General features: G+C 39.6%; 1 protein-coding gene across 1 annotated transcript in view; it reads left to right on the plus strand.

Annotated features, from left to right (window-relative positions):
* LCP2 (lymphocyte cytosolic protein 2 (SH2 domain containing leukocyte protein of 76kDa)) overlaps positions 1–22,471 on the plus strand; it is a 62,731-nt gene extending 40,260 nt beyond the window's left edge. The window contains exons 14-21 of the mRNA XM_006864828.1: positions 1,710–1,740; positions 6,033–6,045; positions 7,282–7,411; positions 9,101–9,150; positions 14,561–14,661; positions 15,351–15,428; positions 16,999–17,154; positions 22,214–22,471. Of these exons, the coding sequence (XP_006864890.1) occupies positions 1,710–1,740; positions 6,033–6,045; positions 7,282–7,411; positions 9,101–9,150; positions 14,561–14,661; positions 15,351–15,428; positions 16,999–17,154; positions 22,214–22,336 (682 nt within the window). The 3' untranslated portion in view covers positions 22,337–22,471. The remainder of the gene's footprint in view (positions 1–1,709; positions 1,741–6,032; positions 6,046–7,281; positions 7,412–9,100; positions 9,151–14,560; positions 14,662–15,350; positions 15,429–16,998; positions 17,155–22,213) is intronic.
* The last annotated feature ends 700 nt before the right edge of the window (positions 22,472–23,171 follow it).

A 23,171-nucleotide genomic window follows, 5' to 3' on the forward strand; every position in this document is an offset into this window, starting at 1 on the left:
CTGGGGTTAGATCTAGCCCCAAGACTTATTAGCATAATATTAGCAAGACTTTCATTAATTTCACCTGTGAAATGTGTATTCCTGTCAAGTACCACTGTTTGGTCTAGAAGGATTCAATCAGGACCAGAGCTGATAATTGTTAGTTGCCTTCAGTTTTGTTCTGATTCAAGGCAAACCTTATGCACTACAGAGCAAATCGTTGCCCCGTTCTGCACTGTCTTCATGATCTTTGTCATGTTGGAGCCTATAGGTGGGGCTCTCATATGAATCCATCTTAATGTAGGTTTCCTCCATCTGTGCTGACCCTCCACCATCTCAAGCATGGTATCCTTCTTTAGCCATTGGTCTGTCTTGATGACCTATCAAGCCAAAATCTAACCATCCTTGCTTCTAAAAGGCATTCTGGGATCATGGCAAGGGTGTGCCAATATTTCAAAAGACATAAAAATGAATGTTAGAAAAAATTCATAGTGAACAAAGAACCCATGGATTCAATAAAGATAGGATGAGATAGTAGTGTGAAGCATTTGACATGTAGTCGGTGTTCAACTGCTGCACAAGACCTTTTTAAAGTGTTGAAGAACAAAGATGTCCACTTGAGGACTAAGGTATGCCTGACCCCAGCCATGGTATTTTCAATAACCTCATATGCATGCAAAAGCTGGACAGTAAATAAGGAAGACCATAGAAGAATTGATGCTTTTGAGTTATGGTGTTGGAGGAGAATATTTAAAGTGCCATGGACTGCCAAAAGAATCAACAGATCTATGTTGGAAGAAGTGCAGCCAGAGTGTTCCTTGGAGGCCAGGATGGCCAAACTTCATCTCTCCTGACATATTATCAGGAGAGAACATCATGTTTGGTATGGTGGAGGGTCAGAGAAACAGAGGAAGACCCCAGCAAGATGGATTGGCAAAGTGGCAGCATCAATGTGCTCAAACATGACAACAGTTGTGAGGTTGGCCCAAGATCGAGCAGTGTTTCGTTCTGTTGTGCATAAGGTCGCTAAGAGTCGGTACTGACTTGATAGCAACTCACAACAACAATAAAGTTGTTCAACAAAGCCCCCTCCTCTTTACCCCCTCTCCTTGAGAGCATGGTGGTAGGGTCAGCCATCACAGAAGCCAGTTCCACTTAAGGCAGATGTCATCAAATCTGTATGACTAGCCTGCTCATCTGGGCTAATGGCACTTAGCCCCTTTTGGGAAAGTCCCAAAACAGCAACATTTTCCAACTGTTTTCTCTTCACATGGAGCGTGTAAACCCTGAGATAATCATTTTAAAATGTCAGCAAAGGAGAATATTGCCTAAAATGTTTTAATTTGTTTTGAGAAACATCTACTCAGTGAAATTTAATAGCTACTAAAGAGTTAGTTTGCTGACTAAACAATTTTATTTCATATATATATATATATATATACACACACACACACATATAATTATTTGCTACAGTACCTAAACAGAATAAAGGTTTGCCTAGCTCAGCTCACAACGATGACAGAACACTGAGTAACCAAATCTTCCCTTCCCTCCCTCCCCACTGCCTTCTGCCACAGTTTTTGATTCCAACCTACCACCGCTCATTATTAAATTGAATGAATGTGGCTTGATTTCTCATTATTAAATTGAATGAAGGTATCTATAGTTTAAGGATGGCTCTCACAAGCCCCTTACTGACTATTCTTTTGTTTTGCCCTGATTCATTTCAGACATGCATGGGGACCAGAGAAAAGAGACAATGTAAGTACAAGCAATATTGTAAATACTGTGTATAGGGAAAGGCAATATAGCCTCTGTGGAGTTTGAGTTTGGAACTATGTCTTTCTTGGCCTTTATTGAATTCCAGGTGTGCACAAGGTATGACTGTGAATACTTGGCACCCCATTTTTCTGTCATGCCCATCAGACTGTAGTGCTTAGTTTCTGTCTCTTAGAGAGTTCCCAAGGTGACTGGATTAATTGCAACTGCAGCCCCATTTTAAAACAACAACAACAAAAACCAGGCCATCAAGTTGGCTCAGACTCATGGTGATCCCATGTGTGTGAGAGTTAACCAGTGTTCCATAGGATTTTCAATGGCTGAATTTTTGGAGCTAGATTGGCAGGTGTTTCTTCTGAGGCACTTTTGAGTGGACTCGAATCTCCAACCTTTCTGTTAGTAGCCAAGCATGGTAGTCATTTGTACCACTCAGGGACTCCTGCAGCCCCATTCTACTGCCATTGACTCAATTCCAACTCATAGCAACCCTATAGGACCTAGTAACTAATCCATACTGTTTCTGAGGCTATACAATTTTATGGAAGCAGACTGCCTCATGTTTCTCCAGCAGAGTGGCTGGTGGATTTGAACCACCAACCTTTCAGTTAGCAGTCCAACCTTTAACCCATTGTATCACTAGGGCTCCTTGAGCTTCATTGTTGTCATTGTTGTTATGTGTCTTTGAGTCAGTTCTAACTCATAGCACAGCACTGGGGCTGTAGTGGTTGGATACCATCAAGTCAGTTCCAGCTCATAGAAACCCTGTCTAGGGTTTCGGAGGCTGTAAATCTTTATGGGAACAGAAAGTTTCATCTTTCTCCTGTGGAATGACTGGTAGATTCGAACTACTGACCTTGCAGTAGCATTCCAACTAGGAATCCACTACGCCACCAGAGCTTCTTACAGCCTCACTACCAGGTGGTAAATAGCACAGTGAAGGGAATAACATAGAAGGGAGGGAAAAGTAATGGGTTGAGCCTCTCAAGTCAATATTTCCAAGGTTTCTAATTTCTCATTAATCTCCTCGACATGAACCTGAGAGAAAATAGGGTTTATTGAGTGCCTACAATGTGCAAGTTGCCATGCTAGGTACTTTAGGGGAATCAACTCTTTCCACTTTGCCTGGGACTTTTATGGTGTTAGTACTGCATGTTCCAAGATTTGGGAGCCTCCTTCCTCTGCCCCAGGCAAACCAGGAGGGTTGGTCACCATAGCTCAATAGTGCTTTGCATTTTATAATCCTTTGGGGAATCATTCTCTTTTACTGAGAGGATGCTGAGGCTCAAAGCACGCTACAAACTACACTGCTAGTAAGTAGCCAGGGTCTGAATCCAGGCTTACCTGATTTCTTACACACAAAGTGCTCTGAGGAATCCCTGGATGGTGCCAATGGTCACCACACTTTTATGCTAACTGAAAAATGGGCAATTCAAATCCATCCTGATGTGCCTTGGAAAAATCAGTTTGCCAAAAATCAGCCAATTACAATATACAACAAGAGGGAGGTTGAAACTCTTCTGCTAAATGAAAAATGGGCAATTCAAATCCATCCTGATGTGCCTTGGAAAAATCAGTTTGCCAAAAATCAGCCAATCACAATATACAACAAGACGGAGGTTGAAAGAAGAAGGGTGAAGGCAAGAGAAGGCACAAGGAGGAGTGTTAGAGTTAAAGGGAATCAAAGCAAATACTGTTGTATACATACCCCGCAATAACGGTGATCTACAGCTAGGTACATGGATGGATGCACAGGCTGAATGGTTATGGGAAGGAGAGGGGAGTACACCCACATACACAAAAACGTTTGCAAATGGACATTTACCTTTGCTGCAAACATATTTATGAGTGTGATGGAGCACACAGAGGATGAAATTATGAAAACTTCTTTAACATGACCAAACACCTTGAGGGGATAAGTGGCTGGGCCTGGGGGCTCAGGACCATAGTCTTGGGGACACTGTGGCCAATTGTCATAATGTAGTCCCAAAACACAGTATTCTACATCCAACTTTTGTGAGTAGCAACTGGGTTCTTAAAAGCTCATGAGCAGCTATCTAAGATGCAACTATTTGTCTCTCTCTGTTGAGAAGAAAGAAGAGTAATGAAAATTGAAGGCATTTGGAATCAGTCCAATGGACTAATGGAACACGTGACCATAGTCCCCTGAGACCAGAAGAACTAGATGGTGCCTGGCTACCACTACTAACTGTTCCGAAAAGACCACATTAGAAATTTTTCAATAGAGTGGGAAAAATGTGGACCAAATTTTTTAAAAAAGGCTTACTGGTCAGAAAAGACTGAGACTATGGTCCTTGGTCACCCTTCAGGTTTGGAAATAAACTCAGTCTTGTGGCCCAATTTTCAACCAAGCAGTAGATAGGTATCTACCACTAATGAGGTATGCTCACCATCAGGAAATGATTAATCATTCAAGAACAAAAGAGCAGCATTTACCTAAGGACAAAATGTTAAAAGGATGGAAATAAAAGGAGGAATGGAAATAAGAATCACAGGGAGGAAGTGTGATAATGATGTTGCAGTCAGTGAAACACAATTTGTTAAATGTAAAACTGATGGTCTGTTCTGTAAGCTTTCACTCAATTCACAATGAAAAGTTGAAAAACATCAGCCAGTGAAAACTCGATAGAGCACAGCTCTACTCTCACACGCATGGTTGCCATTGGCTCGATGACAACTGGCTACTAGTGAGGTATGCTCCCCAAAGACCATCCAAACCTTTTCAAGTGCTCAGTCCACCAGTGCCTACTGTGGCATTCACTCTGTTTTACATGATGAAATGCTGAGATCTGATGTAGACAGGCAAACCCACATCAAACATGCAAAGCTGCATGCAGTCTCAGAATGATTGGTGGAGGCTAAGAGGCTGTTACTATGGGTCAAGGATCCCAGGGTGACTTCTTAAAGGAAGTTAAGATTTGAGATGGTCATTTGAATGATAAGGAGGCTACAGAGAAAGCCCAGGTATCCTGGTGTGGTGCTGTAGAATAAGCACTGGACTGCTAACCACAGGTTGGCAGTTCTAACACACCAGCTGCTCTGTAGAAACCCTATACAGGGTTGGATGAGTCATAACCAATTGGATAGCACTTATCAATATGTTTAAAAATGACACTTAAAATGACAAATAGCACTTAAAAATGACAGTCATTTTGTCTCTCTGAAGCTCACTCCTTGTTGTGAGTTGTCATTAAGTCTATTCTTAGTCATGGTAATGTCATGTGTGTCATGACAGAATGGAACTGCTCTCCACAGGGTTTTCAAAACTGTGACCTTTTATCTGAGGTGCTTCTGGGTGGGTTTGAACCACCAACCTTTCAGTTTTAGTCAAACTCTTAACTGTTTGTTCACTAAACCGTATTCCTTATCTGAAAACAAGGGACAAGGACACCTGCCCTGTCTGTAAATGTTTCAGTGAAGATAAGTGAGCTCAAGAATGTGGACACACCATAAAGAGATAAAATTATATGGCTTTTCAGAGGAATAGCCATTGTGAATCAGAAACATAAAGCAGACTGAGATTCGTGTGTGAAGTGGATATGAAATCCTCGATGGTTTGTTGGGAGAAATGGATGAAATATTGTTATGACTCTTTCAGGCACAGAGTATGTATTATATATTATTATATCTTTGGGGACTTTGGTTGCTGTTGTTAACTGCCATGGTGACCCTATATACACAACAGAACGAAATGCTGCCAGATCCTGACTATCCCCATGATTGGTCGTAATCCATAGGGTTTCCATTGGCTGATTTTCAGAAGTACATTGCCAGGACTTTCTTCTTAGTTTGCCTTAGTCTGGAAGCTCCATTGAAACTGATTCAGTGTCATAGTAACATGCAAGCCTCCACTGCAAGGTCAGTTTGAACTGCAAGGTCGGCAGTTCAAACCCACCAGTTACTCCTTGGAAACTCTAGGCAGGGTCCTACTTTTTGTAACTGACTTGAAGACACTTAAAAGCATCTGTTCTATACAGCCCTGGCATGGCGATGTAGGATAAGTACTGGACTGATAACCCAAAAGTCAACAGTTCAAACCCACCAACCGCTCTTGGAAACCCTACAAGGGTCACTATGAGTCAGAATGGACTTGATGGCACTTAACAACAATGACTACTCTCTATAATATATTTATCATGTAAAAGCATTTGCTAAAGAAAAAAAATAGAAACTTTCATCATTGAAGAATGCAGTTCTTTTGGAATTATGTTTTGATGACAGTTTAATTCTCTCTCTCTTTCTCTCTCTCTTACCAGGACGAAGATGATGGTATGTTCAAAAAGTCTTCTTACAATATATAAATCATTTGCTAATTTTTCAGTCCAGGCATTCAGTTGAAATTATTTAGAACCTCATAGAATCAATTATAATAGTTAAGTTAATATCAAGTAGGCACATATCAGGGGAGTGTGGTGGCTCTGTAGATTATGTATTGGACTGTGAACCACAAGGTCGGTGGTTGGAGCCTACCCGTTGCTCTGAGGGAGAAAAATGAGGCTTTCTGCTCCCATGAAGATTTTTGTAAAGCTTCAGAAACCCTATACAGGGTTGCTATGAGTTGTAACAGACTTGACGTCACTTAACAACAATAACAAGACAAATATCATGTCATTTGGTCTGGAAGGTGGAAGTTATAGGTATTTGGGGCTTATGAACTATATTGCACGGTATAGGTTTTACATTATACTGTGGAGCCCTGGTGGTACTGTAGGATAAACACTAGACTGCTAACCACAAGGTCGGCAGTTTGAGCCCACCAACTGATCCTTGGAAGAAAGATGAGGTTTTTTTGCTTCTATAAAGACTTACAGCCTTGGAAACCCCATATAGGGTTTCTATGATTTGTAATCTACTCAACTGCACATAACAACAACAAAAACAACACCAGACACCTTTCAGTTGGTATACTTAATAACTACAGTAAAATGGAATAGTTCTGTTGGGTCGGTCACCAAAGACAGCTATTTACTTCATCTGTAAAAACATAAATTATTTCATTGTACTACCAAATTTTAAATGCATGTATAGCTTGATAGAAAACTTCTAATATGTATAGCCTCTAATGTGTGATATTAGAAAAACCATGAACTGCAGATCATCAAGATGGCATAGAATTTTGTCTTGCAGCAAACAGAACAAGACAGAGCAAAACAAAACTTGTGAATCATGTCTGAAATGCAAAATATTTCCAGGCAACAATTTTTTGCCAAGGTACCATTTCAGAGATTATATTTTTTAAAAACTACATGATACAAAGTAATATAAAATGAAAGTATTTTTTAATACAGTCTGAAGTGATAAATTATCTTGAAAAACCTTGGAGGCTGGGGTTCTAACCTTTCAGAACCATTTTCTAGGTGCATCTGATTTTCTGCAGTTTTGTATTCCCCTTTAGATGAATAGTTTCTAACTGGGGTCCCTTGGTGAGCAGTTCTGGAATGTTCCTTGATGACAGTTGGGACTGTGGATCCTATGAGCCTCTTACTATTTTTCTCCTCTCTACAGTGCATCAGAGACCTCTGCCCCAACCAGGAATGCCTTCCATGAACTCAAATACTTACCCTTCAAGATCCGCCAAGCTAAACCCCAAGCATTCTCTCCCATCACCTCACATGCAGGGAGCATTCTTAGAAAGGTTTGTGACAATGTTGCATAGTTCTAATGTAACATTTCCTGGGTCTACACTATGCTACAGTAATGCCTGGTTTGTTGAGGAAGAAAGATATGAGTCAGTAGGTAGAAAGGTAAGAATGTTTGGAGTCCTGATGTGGTGCTATAGGATAAGCACTGAACTGCTATGCACAAGGTCGACAGTTCAAACCCACCAGTTGTTCCTTGGAAACCCTATACAGGGTCTCCCTGAGTCAGAACCAGCTTGACAACACTTAACAACAACAAAAAGAAGCAAGCTGAGCATTAAGAACATGTGTTAATCCAGTACTGTCTCCAAATCTCTATGTTGGAGTTGGGGATACACAGAGTTGACTGACTGCCCCGTGATTACCTCAGTCAGAATGAACCATTTTGAAAGAAAGGGAAATGGTTTCACCTAATGAGACAAACAAACCAAACAGATGACCCTTAAAAAGCTTCATGAAAAAAAAATAGATTTCATTCTGCATCCTGGGCTAGAAGACAAAAAATATGCCTAGACCAAAGCCAGACCCAAAACCATTATTGTTTGGTTGATTCTGACTCATGGGGAACTCCTATATTACAGAGTAGAACTGCTCATGCAGACTCATAGTGACCCTGTCTCAGGCTTCTGAGGCTGTAAATCTTTAAAGGGAGCAGAAAGCCTCATCGTTCTCCTGTGGAGCGGCTGGTAGATTCGAACTGCTGACCTTGTGGTTAGCAGCCCAACTCCTAATCCATTTATACTCTTATGTGAGAGTATAGAGGACTGTAATGTGAGATGGCTTATCCAAAAGGACAAAAAATAAAATTACATAAGAAAAAAACAAAAAGCAAATGATTACAGCCTTGGAAACCTATGGGGCAGTTTGACTCTGCCTTATGGTTGCTATGAGTCAGAATTGATTTTATAGCAGTGGGTTTGATTTACTAACCAAAAAATTGATGGTTCAAACCCACCTCTGGCTCTGTGAGAGAAAGACCTAGAGCCCTGCTTTCATAAAGATTATAGCCAAGAGAACTCTATGCGTCAGTTCTACTTTGTCACTTGGGGTCACTGTGAGTCAGAGTCCACTCAGGGGCACCTAACAACAATAGCCCATGCCCGTCCTCCTCCCCACGGATTCCTTGTTCACAGACAGCATGTTTATCCATGTGTCTACCAACTGTAGAGAAGTGCTCACTTCAGAGGGCTTTTATCATTCTCCAGACTCAAAACCCTCAAACTGTAGCCAGCTTTAAAAAAAAAAAAAAACTCTGAAAACAAAACAACAAAAAAAACACATGTCTTTGTGTGTGTGTGTGTGTGTGTGTGGGCAGAGGGGGGTTGTGGAGCAGCTTATGAAGTTTCTGAGACTTTGAAAGTGTCCATCTTGGGAGTCCTGGAGTGACGCTGTGGGTTAATGCACTGGACTACAAAGTCAATTTGAACCACAAGGTCAGCAGTTCAAGCTCACCAACCACTCCTAGGAAACCCTATACAGGGTCCCTATGGGTCAGAACCGACTCAAGGGCACTTAACAACAACAATATGTTGGGTCAGTAGTGAAAATTGTGTTATGTATGATAAATTCATGTCCTTGCCCAGCTCCCATAGTTTCAAAGAAAGAAATGGGAAAAACCCAGCCTCCCCCAGGTGGCCCCTTCACCCCACACCAACTTAAAATCTGCCCTTGTTCTGTTTCCACAGCAGCAGCCCTTTTCCGCAGAGCGCCTCCCTGCCACCGTATTTCTCTCAAGGTTTGTACTGTAGTTACCTACTCGGCCCAACTTGCCTTCCTGACTGGATTTCCAACATGTCCAAATGCCTTTGACAAAGGTTTTGTTGTTTTCCCAAAGCATGTGACTTCCTCACTTCATACCTAATTCAGTGCCTGCAGTGTGCTGGTGACTGTTGGAATGATGGAAATGATATAAAACACCACATACAGATACACAGACGTGACCAGCAATCTACCCAGAGAAAACTTTTCTCCCATTTGATTGCCTAGCTCAGGATAATGCTTGCTTTTCCCTGTGATTTTAGGTTTCCATTATATATGTGCTCTGGAGTTGTAAATTGGGGAACACAGTGTCCAAAATTTAACCTGCAAAGTAATCCCTCAAGGAGTTTGTTTCAAATACAGATAAGAGAAACCAACCCCCCAAAAAGCCTGATTCAGTAATTGTGGATGTGGCACAGAGAACTGTATTTTGAATATACACCTCCTCTGGGTGTCCATGATAAACACTCTTAGAGCAGCACTGTCAAGCTTTTTATATAGAGACGACCTCGGGATTATATTCAACGCAGAGTCTAATATGATAAGGTATGAGGTGAGACCTGAGGAATTGTATTTCTAACAAGTCCATGAAAAACCTGTACATAGACCAAGAGGCAGTCATTTGAACAGAATAAAGAGATACTGAATGGTTTAAACCCAGCAAAAGTGTGTTCTGGAATTGTGTCCTTTCACCATATTTATGCAGTCTGTATTATGTGATGCTGGATTATATGAAGAAAAACTTGGCATCAAAATTGGAAGAAGATTCATTGAGAACCTGAATATGTAGATGACATAACCTTGCTTGTTGGAATCGAAGAGGACTTGAAACACTTACTGATGAAGATCAAAGGTTACAGCTTTCCATCTGGATGGCACCTCAATATAAAGAAAACAAAAATCTGGACCAATAAACAACATTATGATAAATGGAGAAAAGATTGACTTTGTCAAAGACTTCATTTTACTTGGATCAACAATTCATGCTCATGGAAGCAGTAGTCATGAAATCAAATGACATATTGCATTCAGAAAATCTTTAAAGTGTTAAAGACCAAACATGTTAGTTTAAGAACTAAGGTGCGCCTGACTCAAGCCATGGTATTTTCTTATGTATGTGATAGTTGGACAATGAATAAGGAAGATCATAGAAAAATCAATGCAGTTTAATTACGCTGTTGGCAAAGAATATTGAAAATACCATGGACTGCTAGAAAAACAAACAAGTCTATCTTGGAAGAAGTGTAGCCAGAACGCTCCTTTGAGTTGAGAATGCAATTAAGAGGAGTCTCTCATTCTTTGGACATGTTAGAATGAATCAGTCCTAAAGAAGGACATCATGCTTGGTAAAGTGTAGGATCAGTGAAGAAGAAGACCTGCCAATAAAACAGATTGATACAGTGGTTGAGTTTTCAGAAGTTGATTGCTAGACACTTCTCCCAAGTTACCTCTGGGTGGACATGAACTGCCCACCTTTCTATGAGCAGTGAGCATATATCTAGTATTTTAATTATAGCTCAAGGTCAAGATTTTTGGGGATTGCACTCAGTTAGCTACGTCCTGCAATATATGTGTGAGATCCTACTGCTGACACCAGTGACATCCAGAAGTTGTCAGTGCTTCCTAAGCATTTGAGATGATAGTGTCTGTATTCCCCATATGGTTTCTATAATCCCCACATCCTCATAGGTCCTCACAACTCCCTGTGTTTTGTGAACCCACATTTATGCTACCTGCCTGACCCCAACAGATGTCAGAGTTCCGGATACCTTCCTTAAAGGAATATTTCCCAAATCAAGGTCTACAGATTCCTGGATTGATAGGCTGATAATGGATACTGTAAATATAAATAATTAGTTATTATTTGAAATGCTCTCGTCTGTCAGTTTGTCATACTGTGGTGGCTTGTGAGTTGCTGTGATTCTGGAAGCTAAGCCATGGGTATTTTAAATACCAGCAGGGTCACCCATGTTCGACAGGTTTCAGATGAGCTTCCAGACGAAGACAGGCTAGGAAGAAGGAGTGACGAACTACTTCCAAATATTTAGTCACTGAAAATCTTATGAATAACAGAGAAACACTGTCAGATATAGTGCCAGAAAATGAGCCCCTCTGGTTGGAAGGCACTCAAAATGCGACCGGAGAAGAGCTGCCTCCTCAAAGCAGAGATGACTGTGATGATGCGAGTGGAGTAAAGCCCATGGGAGAAAAGCCTGTGGGACCTTCATTTGCTGATGGAGCATAACTCAAAATAAAGAGAAACAGCTGTAAACATCCATTTGTAATCAGAGCATGGAATGTATGAAGTATGAATCTAGGAAAATTGAAAATTGTCAAAAATGAAATGGAACGCATAAACATCAGTATCTTAGGCATTAGTGAGCTGAAATGGACTGGTATTGGTCATTTTGAACCTGACTACCACATGGTTTACTATGCCAGGAATGACAAATTGAAGAGGAATGGTGTTGCATTCATTGTCAAAAAGAACATATCCAGATCAGTCATGAGGTACAACACTGTCTGTGTGATAGGATAATATCCTTGTTCCTACAGGGAAGACCAGTTAATATCACTATTGTTCAAATTTATGCAAGAACCACTAAAGTCAGTGAGGATGAAATGAAGAATTCTACCAAATTCTTCAATCTGAAATTGATCAAACATGCGTTCAAGATGTATTGATCGTCACTGGTGATGGGAAAATCTCACTGATTGATGGTGGTGTTGAATAGATGATTACTGTGATCACTATCAGTAAGTTGTACACTTTTAAAAAAAGTTGAACTGGTGAAAGTTTATTTATTTACAACAGAGACAAAAACAAGAGTAGCTGCTGAGGCTTCCTATGTCCAATCTCATGGGATCTGGTTCCTTGGTTTAGAGGTTTAGGGTCATGATTTCATGGGACATCCTAGTTAATTGCCCTGCTACTGTGTTTAGTATTTCTATTTTACCTCCTAGTTCATAGCATAATGCCTGACATCTTAGAAGTTTGAAAGAGGCCGTTGAAGGCCCCAAAACTGATCTCTGTTCACTAGTGCAACAGTGAAAATAGAAGGAAAGTCAGAATTAGGAGAAGGATGTGGGAAGTGCAGCTCATTGGTTCCATTAACATAATTGTGTCCTTTGCCAGCAGAGAAGCTGGATGGTGCTTGAATACCATTACTGAATATTTTGATCAAAGATTCTGTAGAAGAATCTTGATCAAAAGGGGAAAATTACAGAACAAAATTTCAGATTCTCATGAAATCCATACATCCAGGAGCCATGGAGTTTGGATGAACTCTAAGACTCCTGTCTTCAGATTATCTTTAAACTTTAAGCCAAAATATCCCCTGTTGTCGTTAGGTGCCATTGAGTCGGTACTGACTCATAGCGACCTTATGCACAGCAGAATGAAACACTGCCCAATCCTGGGCCAACCTCATTCTCATTGCCATGCTTGAGCTCATTGATGCTGCCTGAAGTCTTCTTAAAACCCAAACAATAGTTTAGCGTAACTCGTAAAGAATGTCTGTCTTGAACATTGAGCTCTTCTAAAAACTGATCACTCTGACAACAGCAAATCAAAATTAAATAGAACACTTAGAGGACAGTGAGTTTATTATGTTCATGGTATGGGGAACAGCTCAAAAGAGGAGGGTAAGAATAGTTGCACAACTCAAAGAATGATATCAACATCACTGAACTGTATATGCAGACACAGTTGAATTGGTGCATGTTTTGCTGTGCGCATTCTCAGCCACAACAAATAAAAACGAGAATGGAAAAAATGAATTATGTGTGCTTGAATGACTGCTTGTCTGTGATGAATCATGACTTTACAGTGCTGACATGAAGGTGAAGAATCCAGAAGTGAATAGTTCCTCATTTCTGAAACAGTCATGTGTTGCTGGTCTTGTTTTGATTGCTCACCAATATTGTAGATTTCATTCATTCAATGAGCATTATCAGAGACTCTACCATGGACTGCAAAGAGAAGGTCTATTTAGACATTGGGGACCTAAAGAAAGACGGTACTAACAGGTTAGGGTTAGCTTTATATGATGATTTAGAAACAGGTCAAGGCCATCTGAAGTAATCCTGGTGCCATGGAAAGTCCAGCCCTTCCTAAGTAAATCTCCTCTCCTCAGTGGCGTATTGGCATATGTACATGTACCAACAGTCCTGGTACAGACCATCTGGGGGGCTGATAATATGCAGACTCCTGGGCCTCAGGAGATTCCAAGTCCAATGATGATTCTAATTGATGTTTGGGAACCATAGGTCCAGTCTTGGCCCTGCCACTGGTGGTTATGTGCTGTGGAGTCGGTTCCTACTCATAGGGATCCTGTACAGGGTTTCCGAGGCTGTAAATCTTTATGGGAACAGAAAGCCTCATCTTTCTCCCATGGAACATCTGGTAGTTTCGAACTGCTTACCTTGCAGTTCACAGCCCGATTCATAACCACTACGCTACCAGAGCTCTAGTAGCACATAATTTGTTCTGTCTCATCGCACCGCTGTTTCCTTGTATGCAAAATGAAGATAATCCTCCCCTTGTAGTGTTGCTGTAAGGATTAAACATATGGCATATGAAGCACTGTACTCAAGACCTAGGCATAGTAGTTCAGAATAAATATTTGTTGAATGAAGGAAGCAATGATGGATGAGTGACTAAGGAGACATTCCTCTAATAACATGTTTCCAGTTTTAGCAGTTATTCTGGCATATAGGAAACCATGTTGGCAATTACAGTAAGCAATATCAAACCTTTCCTTGGATTAGAAAACACATGCTTACAAGTTTCAGGGAATTTTAGAGAAGTGAAGCACAGGTTTAGGTAACTGATAGGTACACTTGGAAGATTCCTTGAGTGATCAGATAACCCTTGTGAAGTTAACAGTGCGACGCTTTGGAAAATTCCATGGTAACAAACTTTGGTTCTAAAAAGTAAGTGTAATCTCAAGGTAGTTTCACCTTGTCTTGGGTAAAGTACATCTCTTATAAAAACAATGAGGAAGTAATGATTTCTTTCTACTATGCTGTTACTACAATAGTTGTAGGGAATCCCTTCTGGGTGTCATGAGTATTACAGGAATGTATAAAAGATCAGTCTTGGATTATATTCTGATGTTCACATGAATATGTCTCTGGCTCTCCTATAAATGCCTGTAGTCACTTTATATCATGTAATATGCACATTTATACTGTTACTAGAATTGGAGTTACTGCTCTCAGAACTTGTGATTTTTAACAGGTAACACTTATTTTTGAAGTACAAGTTTCTTGAAATGATCATTGCAAGAACAATTGCAAGGAACTTTGCCAGAGGAAGGGGATTGTGAGTAATGTAACAAAATAGCTTACAATAAATTAATTTTCACAATTTTCTACTTTTTAAGGCCTTAGCACCAGACCACCTCCCAGGATTCCAGCTGAAGGCAGGACTTTTCCTTTGCCAGTTCCAAACAAACCCCAGCCACCATCCCCTGGGGAAGAAGAGGTAAAAGAGCATATATTTTTATTTTCATTTTTCCTCAGCAAATTATCAGAAACTCCCACTGAATACCCTTTTGTATTTTTACCTTCTAGTGGTCTTAATATTTTCTAAAGAAAAAAAAAAAAAATCAAGGGGAAGGTCCAGATGAAAAATAATGACAAATGTGTGTTTTGCATTAAATAATCAGAAACAGAGTTCCTTCTTTCTATTCATGCAGGATGTCATGAATAAAAGCAGTTCACACAAAAGAACTCATTGAGCCTCACCTGAATGAGTCTATTGAGTTCCTGGTGGTGCAAAAATGTACATGCTTGGCTGCTGACAAAGATTGGAGGTTTGAGTCCATCCAAAGGCAAAGATTAGAGGTTTGAGTCCATCCAAAGGCACTTCAGAAGAGAGATTTGGTGATCTTCTTCTGAAAAACCATCCACTAAAATCCCTACAAAGCCCAATTCTACGCTGACACATATAGGGTTGCCATATATCAAAATGAACATCATGGCAACTGTTTTTAACTGATTCTATATTCAAACTAAGAAAACAAACATTTCAGACTTCATGGAATCGAGGTGGTGATTTATGCAAATTATCACTTGGAGGTTTTTCTTTTCAGTTATATGTGAAAGTTTTTTCTTTTCAGTTATATATGAAACTACAAAATTCATTCCATTTTTAAAAACTTTTATTTTCAGAATTCCTTAAATGAAGACTGGTATGTTTCTTATATTACCCGACCAGAGGCAGAAGCTGCTCTTCGAAAGATAAACCAGGTATTTTATACTGAAGTTTATTGTTAAGTAGTTACAAGTATTAATGGAGGGAGAGGAAGGGAAATTTTATTAAAGTACAAATTATGGGTGAGGGATTCTGTTAGGTGCTGCTCATATTGTTGTGCCTATGGGACTCATTAGTGCCAGCCTTACACCTTTCAGTCCCAATAGAAATGAATCCTAGGACCCTGAGAAAAACCTAAATTAAGGCAGAGTCATTTGGCTGGCATTATCTTGGATTTTATTACCAAAGAGTATCCGTGTTGTCAAAGTAACTATTCCTCGCCAATAGTAGACTGTCTTTCCTTCCAAATTTCTGTTATCCTAACAGGTTCATCTGCTCCTTAACACACCCTTGCCACTCATATACATGTGAAGGATCCATACAGAGACACATCAGCAAACTTAGCACCTTTCCCTGGACATTTCTAGCGTTTCCTTCAGCATTATGAGGTCTGAATCAGATTTCCTGTTGCCCTATGCTGCACCCTATTCTTTAATCTCTTTATCAGAGAGAGGAAAGAAGAGATCTTCATCTTTTGCTCCAAGACCACAATGCGGCGCTGTAACTGTACCTGATGTTTATAGCAGTAGTACTCAATCTTGGCTGCACATTTAGATCACCTGAGTGATACCTGCTCTCACCCAGAGAGATCCTGATTGAATTAGTTGAAGGTGCTGCTGTGTAAGCTTAAGGAATCTTCTAACTCCCCAAGGTTGAGAATCACTATTCCAGAATTTGCTTAACATAGATTTTCAAACTGGCTCAATTAACTGGGATAAAAACAAAGAGGAAGTCATTATTGTAGATGGATGACTATTTAAAACCATCCTGATTCAGTACAAGGAGGGGGTTGTTGCTTAAAGAGTTTTTATTAATTCATTCTATTTCAATGTTAGGTCCTTACAGTGGTAATAAATTATGTAGTAATAATTTTATGGCAAATTTTTAAAGTACAGGACAAATCACAACTCGTTTAGTAACTGCTAAGGAAAAAGGTGGGAAGAATAGAGATAATTCACATTCCATTTTGTTCAAGTGTGTGACAGGTGACATGCTTTAATCTAGAGATCATGATACTATATATCACATTATATTTTTTAAGGGGGTACATTTCATAGGCATTTGGCTGTCTTCTAATCTGGAATGTGAAAAGAAAGGGCTAAGGAACTAGCTCATAGGAATAGGAAGACACAACTTTAGTTAACCAATAAAATCCTTATTTCTCCTGACCCTTTATTCCTTGTTGTTGTTTTGTTGTTGAAGTGTCATTGAGTCGGTTATCCCTAGAACCTCCTTATTGTTTCATTACTGAAAAAGAGATTCCTTTTACAAAATACTTCTAATAGGTTAGCTTGAAAATTCACCAATAAGATCCCTGCTGCCTCTGCCTTCACAACCAAAGAATTCCATAACACTTGGAATCTGTAGCTTTTTTGGGAATTGAGTGTTCACTGATTTGTTAGCTGCTAGATTTTGCAGAGCCCTAGAGACTTGTCAAAGCCTCTTAAAGGTAACAAAAGTATTGACTTTTACTGCTCTCATAATAACAAGAGTTTCTCTTTTTAGGATGGCACTTTTCTGGTTAGAGACAGCTCTAAAAAAACTACTTCCAATCCATACGTCCTCATGGTATTGTACAAAGATAAAGTTTACAACATTCAGATCCGTTATCAAGAGGAAAGTCAAGTTTACTTGCTGGGAACTGGACTCCGAGGGAAAGAGGTAACAATTTCTTCTACTTTCAAATCTTCTCTAAATCCTCTTTCTATGCCTCTCCTCACACCACTACATGGATCCCCTCTGTAACCGTCTTTGGAAATCCATAATGTATGGCAATTTTAGGGTTTAATCACATTATTGAAACCTGTTATTTACTGGAAGGAAATAAAGCCAGTATATAATAACAGTAGCTATCTCTGCTAGAAGTTTTCATATCTTTCTTCCTAAAATCACACGTACAACTTTTAAATATGAAAAAATGGGTTAATATTGTTAATTTTTAAAAAAAATTTGTTAGAAGGTGTCAAAAGCAAGTTCCTTCTATGAGTATCATTCACTATGTGACTCATACTTATTGTTAAGATTACAGTGGACAAAGGAAAACAAAACTATAATACTTAATTGCTTGGATATTTCTTACTGAAAACAGATTTTGGCAGCTCTGTGAAGATTGTCAAAATGCCAAAGACATTTCCTTTGATGCCACCAATGTTTAGATGGCCATGCCTGTCCTCTGAGTGGTAATCAGAACTGAAAAAATTCCTTAGGACTGCGTTGTGCAAAGGAAACTAACAGCTAAATGTAATGCCCCAAACATATACCCTTTTAGTTCCAAAAGACAAACTAGCTGAATCTAACATTTCCAGAGTGAGAAACAACTCATTTATAATTTCCACTTCACTCCAAATATTTTTAATTTAGAATAATGTTCATAAGTAGAAAAAAACTGTGTGATTTTGGTCAAATGTTTAACTCACTGTTGTGGTATGGATAGAACTGTGTAGTTCCTATAAAAGCAGCGGTGTCTGCCCTCCAAGGGCCTATTGTGGAAGGACCCAAGTACAGATCACTTATTACAGCTCTCCTGGAAGGAGGCACCTAGGAGAGTCAAGCCATGGAGGAGGCAGAGAATGCTGTCTGCACAGCTAGCTGACCTCTGATCCATGTCTAGAGGATGAAGGGGATTTCCCAGTCTGGTCATCAGGGATGAGGTGACCTGGGAAATGGACATGGAGACAGGGCTTCAGAGCCCTGGGGGTATGGGGCAGCAATGGGAATGCAGGTAAGTGATCATGAGGAACACTGGGAATGCTGTGACTTCCTGATCCTTTAATACCTCACAACACTCTTAATGACTGAGGGTGAAGTGAGGGTACAGAAATTAAAACCACAAATAAGAGGAACCCAAGGTAAGGGTCATGAATCGAATATTTAGGGTAGATGAACTCCTGTATAAAGTTCAAGGAGCCCTGGTGGTTAAGTGGATGCCTGCTAATTGAAAAGATGGCTGTTTGAACCCACAGGAGAAAAATGTGGCAATCTGCTTCTGTACAGATGTATAGTGCTGGGAATCCTATGCGCAGTTCCACTCTGTCCTCTATGGCTTGCTGTGATGAGTCAGAATCAATTTGAGGGCAATGAGTATAGGAAGATATATATAGATATATAGATATAACTGAACAGAAAATTTCAAAGATCAGCTCGAGAAGATAAAACCAGGTACTATAATAAAATATGCAAAGATTTGGAACTAGAAAACCAAAAGGGAAGAATACACTCAGCATTTCTCAAGCTGGGGGAACTGAAGAAAAAATTCAAGCCTCGACTTTCCTTATTGAAAGATTCTCTGGGAAAATTATTGAATGATGCAGAATGCATAAAGAGAAGATGGAAGGAATACACAGAATCATTGTACCAAAAGGAAATGATTAATGTTCAACCATTTTAAGAGATACCATATGAACAAGAGCCAATGATACTCAGGGAGGAAGTCCAAAGTGCATTGAAAGAAGTGGCAAAGAACAAGGCACCAGGAATTAATGGAATAAAAATTGAAATATTTCAATAAAGTGAGGCAGCACAAGAGGCACTCACTCATCTCTGCCAAGAAATTTGGAAGACAATTATCTGGCCGACTGATTGGAGAGATCCTTGTTTGTGCCTGTTCCAAAGAGAGGTGACCCAACGGAATGCAGAAATCATCAATCTCTTTGATATCTCAAGTGAGTAGAGTTTTGCTAAAGGTAATACAGAAACGGCTACAATCATACATTGACAGAAAACTTCCAGAGGTTCAAGCTGGATTCAGAAGAAGGTGAGATATCATTGCTGATGTCCGGTGGATCTTGGCTGAAAGCAGAGAATATCAGAAAGATGTTTACCTATGCTTTATTGACTACCCAAAGGCTTTTGATTGTGTGGATCATGACAAACTATGGACAACATTGAGAAGTATGAGTATTCCAGAACACTTAATTGTACTTCTGAGGAATCTGTACCTGGACCAAGAAGCAGTTATTCGAACAGAGCATGAGAACACTGAATGTTTTAAAATTGGGAAAGGTGTGCGACAAGTTTGTGTTCTTTCACCATACTTATTCAACCTGTATGCTGAGCAAATAATACGAGAAGGCTGGCTTCTATGAAGAAAAACGTGGCATCAGGATTGAAGGAAGACTCATTAACAACCTGTGATATGCAGATGATACAACCTCGCTTGCTGAAAATGAAGAGGACTTAAAACATTTACTGATTAAGATCAAAGAGCACAGCCTTCGGTATGGGTTGCATCTCAATGTTAGGAAAACAAAAATCCTCACCACTGGACCAATAAACAACATTCTTATCAACAGAGAAAAGATTGAAGTTGTCAAGGACTTCATTCTTCTTGGATCAACTGTCAACACTCGTGGAAGCAGCAGGCAAGAGATCAGACGATGTATTGCATTGGGAAAATCTGTTGCACAGGAACTTTTTAAAGTGTTGAAGAGCAGAGATGTCAGCTTGAGGACTGAGGTGCACCTGACCCAAGCCATGGTATTTCCAATAACCTCATATGGATGCGAAAGCTGGACAGTGAGTAAGGAAGATCGTAAAAGAATTGATACCTTTGAGTTGTGGTGTTGGAGAAGAATACTAAAAGTGCCATGGACTGCCAAAAGAACCAATAGATCTGTTTTGGAAGAAGTGCAGCCAGAATGCTACTTGGAGGCTAGGATGGCTAAGCTTCCTCTCTCATACTTTGGACATATTGTCAGGAGGGAACAGTCGCTGGAGAAGTATATCATGCTTGGTAAGATGGAGGGTCAGAGAAAAAAAGGAAGACCCCCAACGAGATGGGTCAGCCAGGTGTCATCATTGATGGCGTCAAGTGTGGCAACGGTAGTGAGGTTGGCCCAGGATCAGACATTGTTTCGTTCTGCCGTGCATGTGGTCGCTATGAGTTGGTTCCCACTCAATGGCATCTGACAATAACAACAACAACAACACACACACAAACACACATATATATATGGAGCTCTGGGAGTGTAGTGGTTACGAATCGGGCTGTGAACCACAAGTTCAGCAGTTCGAAACTACCAGGTGCTCCGCGGGAGGAAGATGAAGCATTCTGCTCCCGTAAAGATTAACAGCCTCGGTAACCCTGTGCAGGGTCGCTATGAGTCGGAACCGACTCCACGGCACATAACAACAACATATATATATATATATATGTCACTGAGTAAAAATAATCCCCATTCTGGCTGTAGATTTTACTTTACTCAATTTTCAGAAAAGACAAATACATAATTTTTCAATACACTTTGTCCATATGTCAACAAGTTTTCATATTCCTTATTTAAAACATGTTTTAGGCTGAGCAACAAACCACAAATGCACCTCTTTCTTCACTTCTTCATCAGAGGTGAATCTTTAAGGTGAATCCTTTAAGGGCTGTTTTCAGTAGATCACACAGGTGAAAGTCCAATGAAGCAAGATCAGGACTGTAGAGAGGATGCTTTACCACCTTAAAACAAAGTTTTTGTAGAGTGTCAGCAGTGTGGGCAGAGGTATGTGAATGTGCATTGTCATGCTAGATCACAACTCCCTTGGATCGCAATCTTCTGAGTTCAATCTGAAATTTAGGTTTCAGCATTTCAGTAAACTGATCTGTAATGAACACTGTTGATTGTTGAACCTTTTTCCTGAAAGTGTTCCAATCCTGGCCATTGAGAAAACCAGAAAAGTGCAAACATCAATTTCCCAGCTGATGGTTGACTTTTGAACATACTCTTTTTGGCTTGCTGAGAGTAAACAGCAGCGTGTGGAATGGAAACATCCTCAGTCTCCAACCAAGAAAAAGTTCTATCACTTCTAATACGATCAGGAAAAAGGTTAAACAATCAACAGTGTTCATTACGGTGAGATGCTTACTGAAGAGCTGAAGTCTAAACTTTAGATTAAATGCAGAGGACTGCAATCCAAGGGCATTTTGATCTGGCATGACAAAGCATGTCCCCTCTTCCCACACTGCTGACACTTAGTAAAAACTTCATTTTGAGGTGTTAACACATCTTCACTATAGTCCTGATCTCACTGCATCAGACTTTCACCTGTTTGGTTCCCTGAAAGCAGCCCTTTGAGGACAAAGATTCACCTCTGATGAAGTGAAAACAGAGGTTCAATCATGGCTTGTAGCTCAGTCAAAAACATTTTTAAAGAAAGAAATACGGAAACTTGTTGGCAGATGGACAGATTATATTGAAAAGCAAGGAGGTTATGTCATAAAATAAGTTCTACAGACAGAGTGGGGATAATTTATGACTCACCCTTGTATATATGTTGTTAAGTACTGTTGAGTATAGGATTCACCAGGCTTTATATCTTCACAGGAGTAGTACGCCTCATCTTTCTTCCACCGAGTGACTGTTGGGCTCAAACCACAGGCCTTGTGATTTGCAGTCCAGTGATGGGGCTTCAAAAAGTTATATATGTAAAATACATATATGAAGGAGAGGGCTTCAAAAAGTTCATGAAAACATGGAATTTAAAGATTATTTTTCCATGAACTTTTTGAAGGTCCCTCATATGTTGTGTGTAGTATTTTATTCTTGATTCACTGGATATTGATTAGGATTTTTTTTTCAAAGTTCTATGGCAGAAATCATTAAAATATTTGCCAAATTTTACATCTTTTCTTTAAGCCTCATAGATTTCAAGAAGTAGTAGGAACTATGCAGATGTTTAAAAAAAAACTGAGAATGCAATTCATATTACTCATTGTATTTTATGTGTCTTTCAGGACTTTTTGTCTGTGGCAGATATTATTGACTACTTCAGGAAAATGCCACTTCTGCTCATTGATGGGAAGAACCGAGGCTCCAGATACCAGTGTACATTAAAGTATGCTGCAGGTTACCCATAGCAAGTTGATCAAGGGAATGGACCTTCTTGCCTCTATTGCCAACACAGGAATATCTGTCATCCTTAGGGAATGGACAAAGCTTGGGTCTCAATAGAACTCCTCAACATGGAACACGAGGGTTTTGTCCTTTGCTTTTGTTTTTTTGGTTTTTTTTTTTTTAATGGAAGACTGTCAGATACCCCATAATTTATTTATTATTCTTCAATGTTTGTAAAGTACATGAGTAATGATGTTCATGCTTTAAGTCTAGTAGTACACTGTAACAAGTCATTTAAACAAAACAGGTGGACTTTTGAATACCCATTTCAAAGTACTATAGTTTACACATCCTCAGACAAGTTGCACCTTTAAACACATAGGACTGTAGTAGTTTTTGCTATCACATGAAATTTGATTTTTTCAGAACACAAACCTTTATTAAGGGCAATCATCCATTTTATAATGTGTCATTTGAAAGTTACTAAAATTCACTTTTTCAGCAGTCATTTAAGAGTCTTCTAGACAATTTTATTCTTTATTTGATGATGTTGCTAGAGGGAGTTTTGTGTACTTTCTTATGAAAAGACAAATGGATGTTTGAATAACTTCCTGGTATTAAAATTAATCTTTTCGCTTTACTTTTGGTTTCCTAAAACATCTTTGGAGTCCTGGAGTGGGACTGTAAGATAAGCACTGGACCACAAGTTTGGTTTGAACCACAAGGTCGGTGATTCAAATCTATTAACTGCTCCTTGGAAATCCCAGACAGGGTCACTCTGTGTTGGAACTGACTTGACAGCACTAAACAACCACAACAAAAACATCTTTATTGACTTTTACTAGGTATTCCATAATA

The sequence above is a fragment of the Chrysochloris asiatica genome, unplaced genomic scaffold (genome assembly GCF_000296735.1).
Source record: "Chrysochloris asiatica unplaced genomic scaffold, ChrAsi1.0 scaffold00071, whole genome shotgun sequence".
Taxonomy (NCBI): Eukaryota; Metazoa; Chordata; class Mammalia; order Afrosoricida; family Chrysochloridae; genus Chrysochloris; species Chrysochloris asiatica.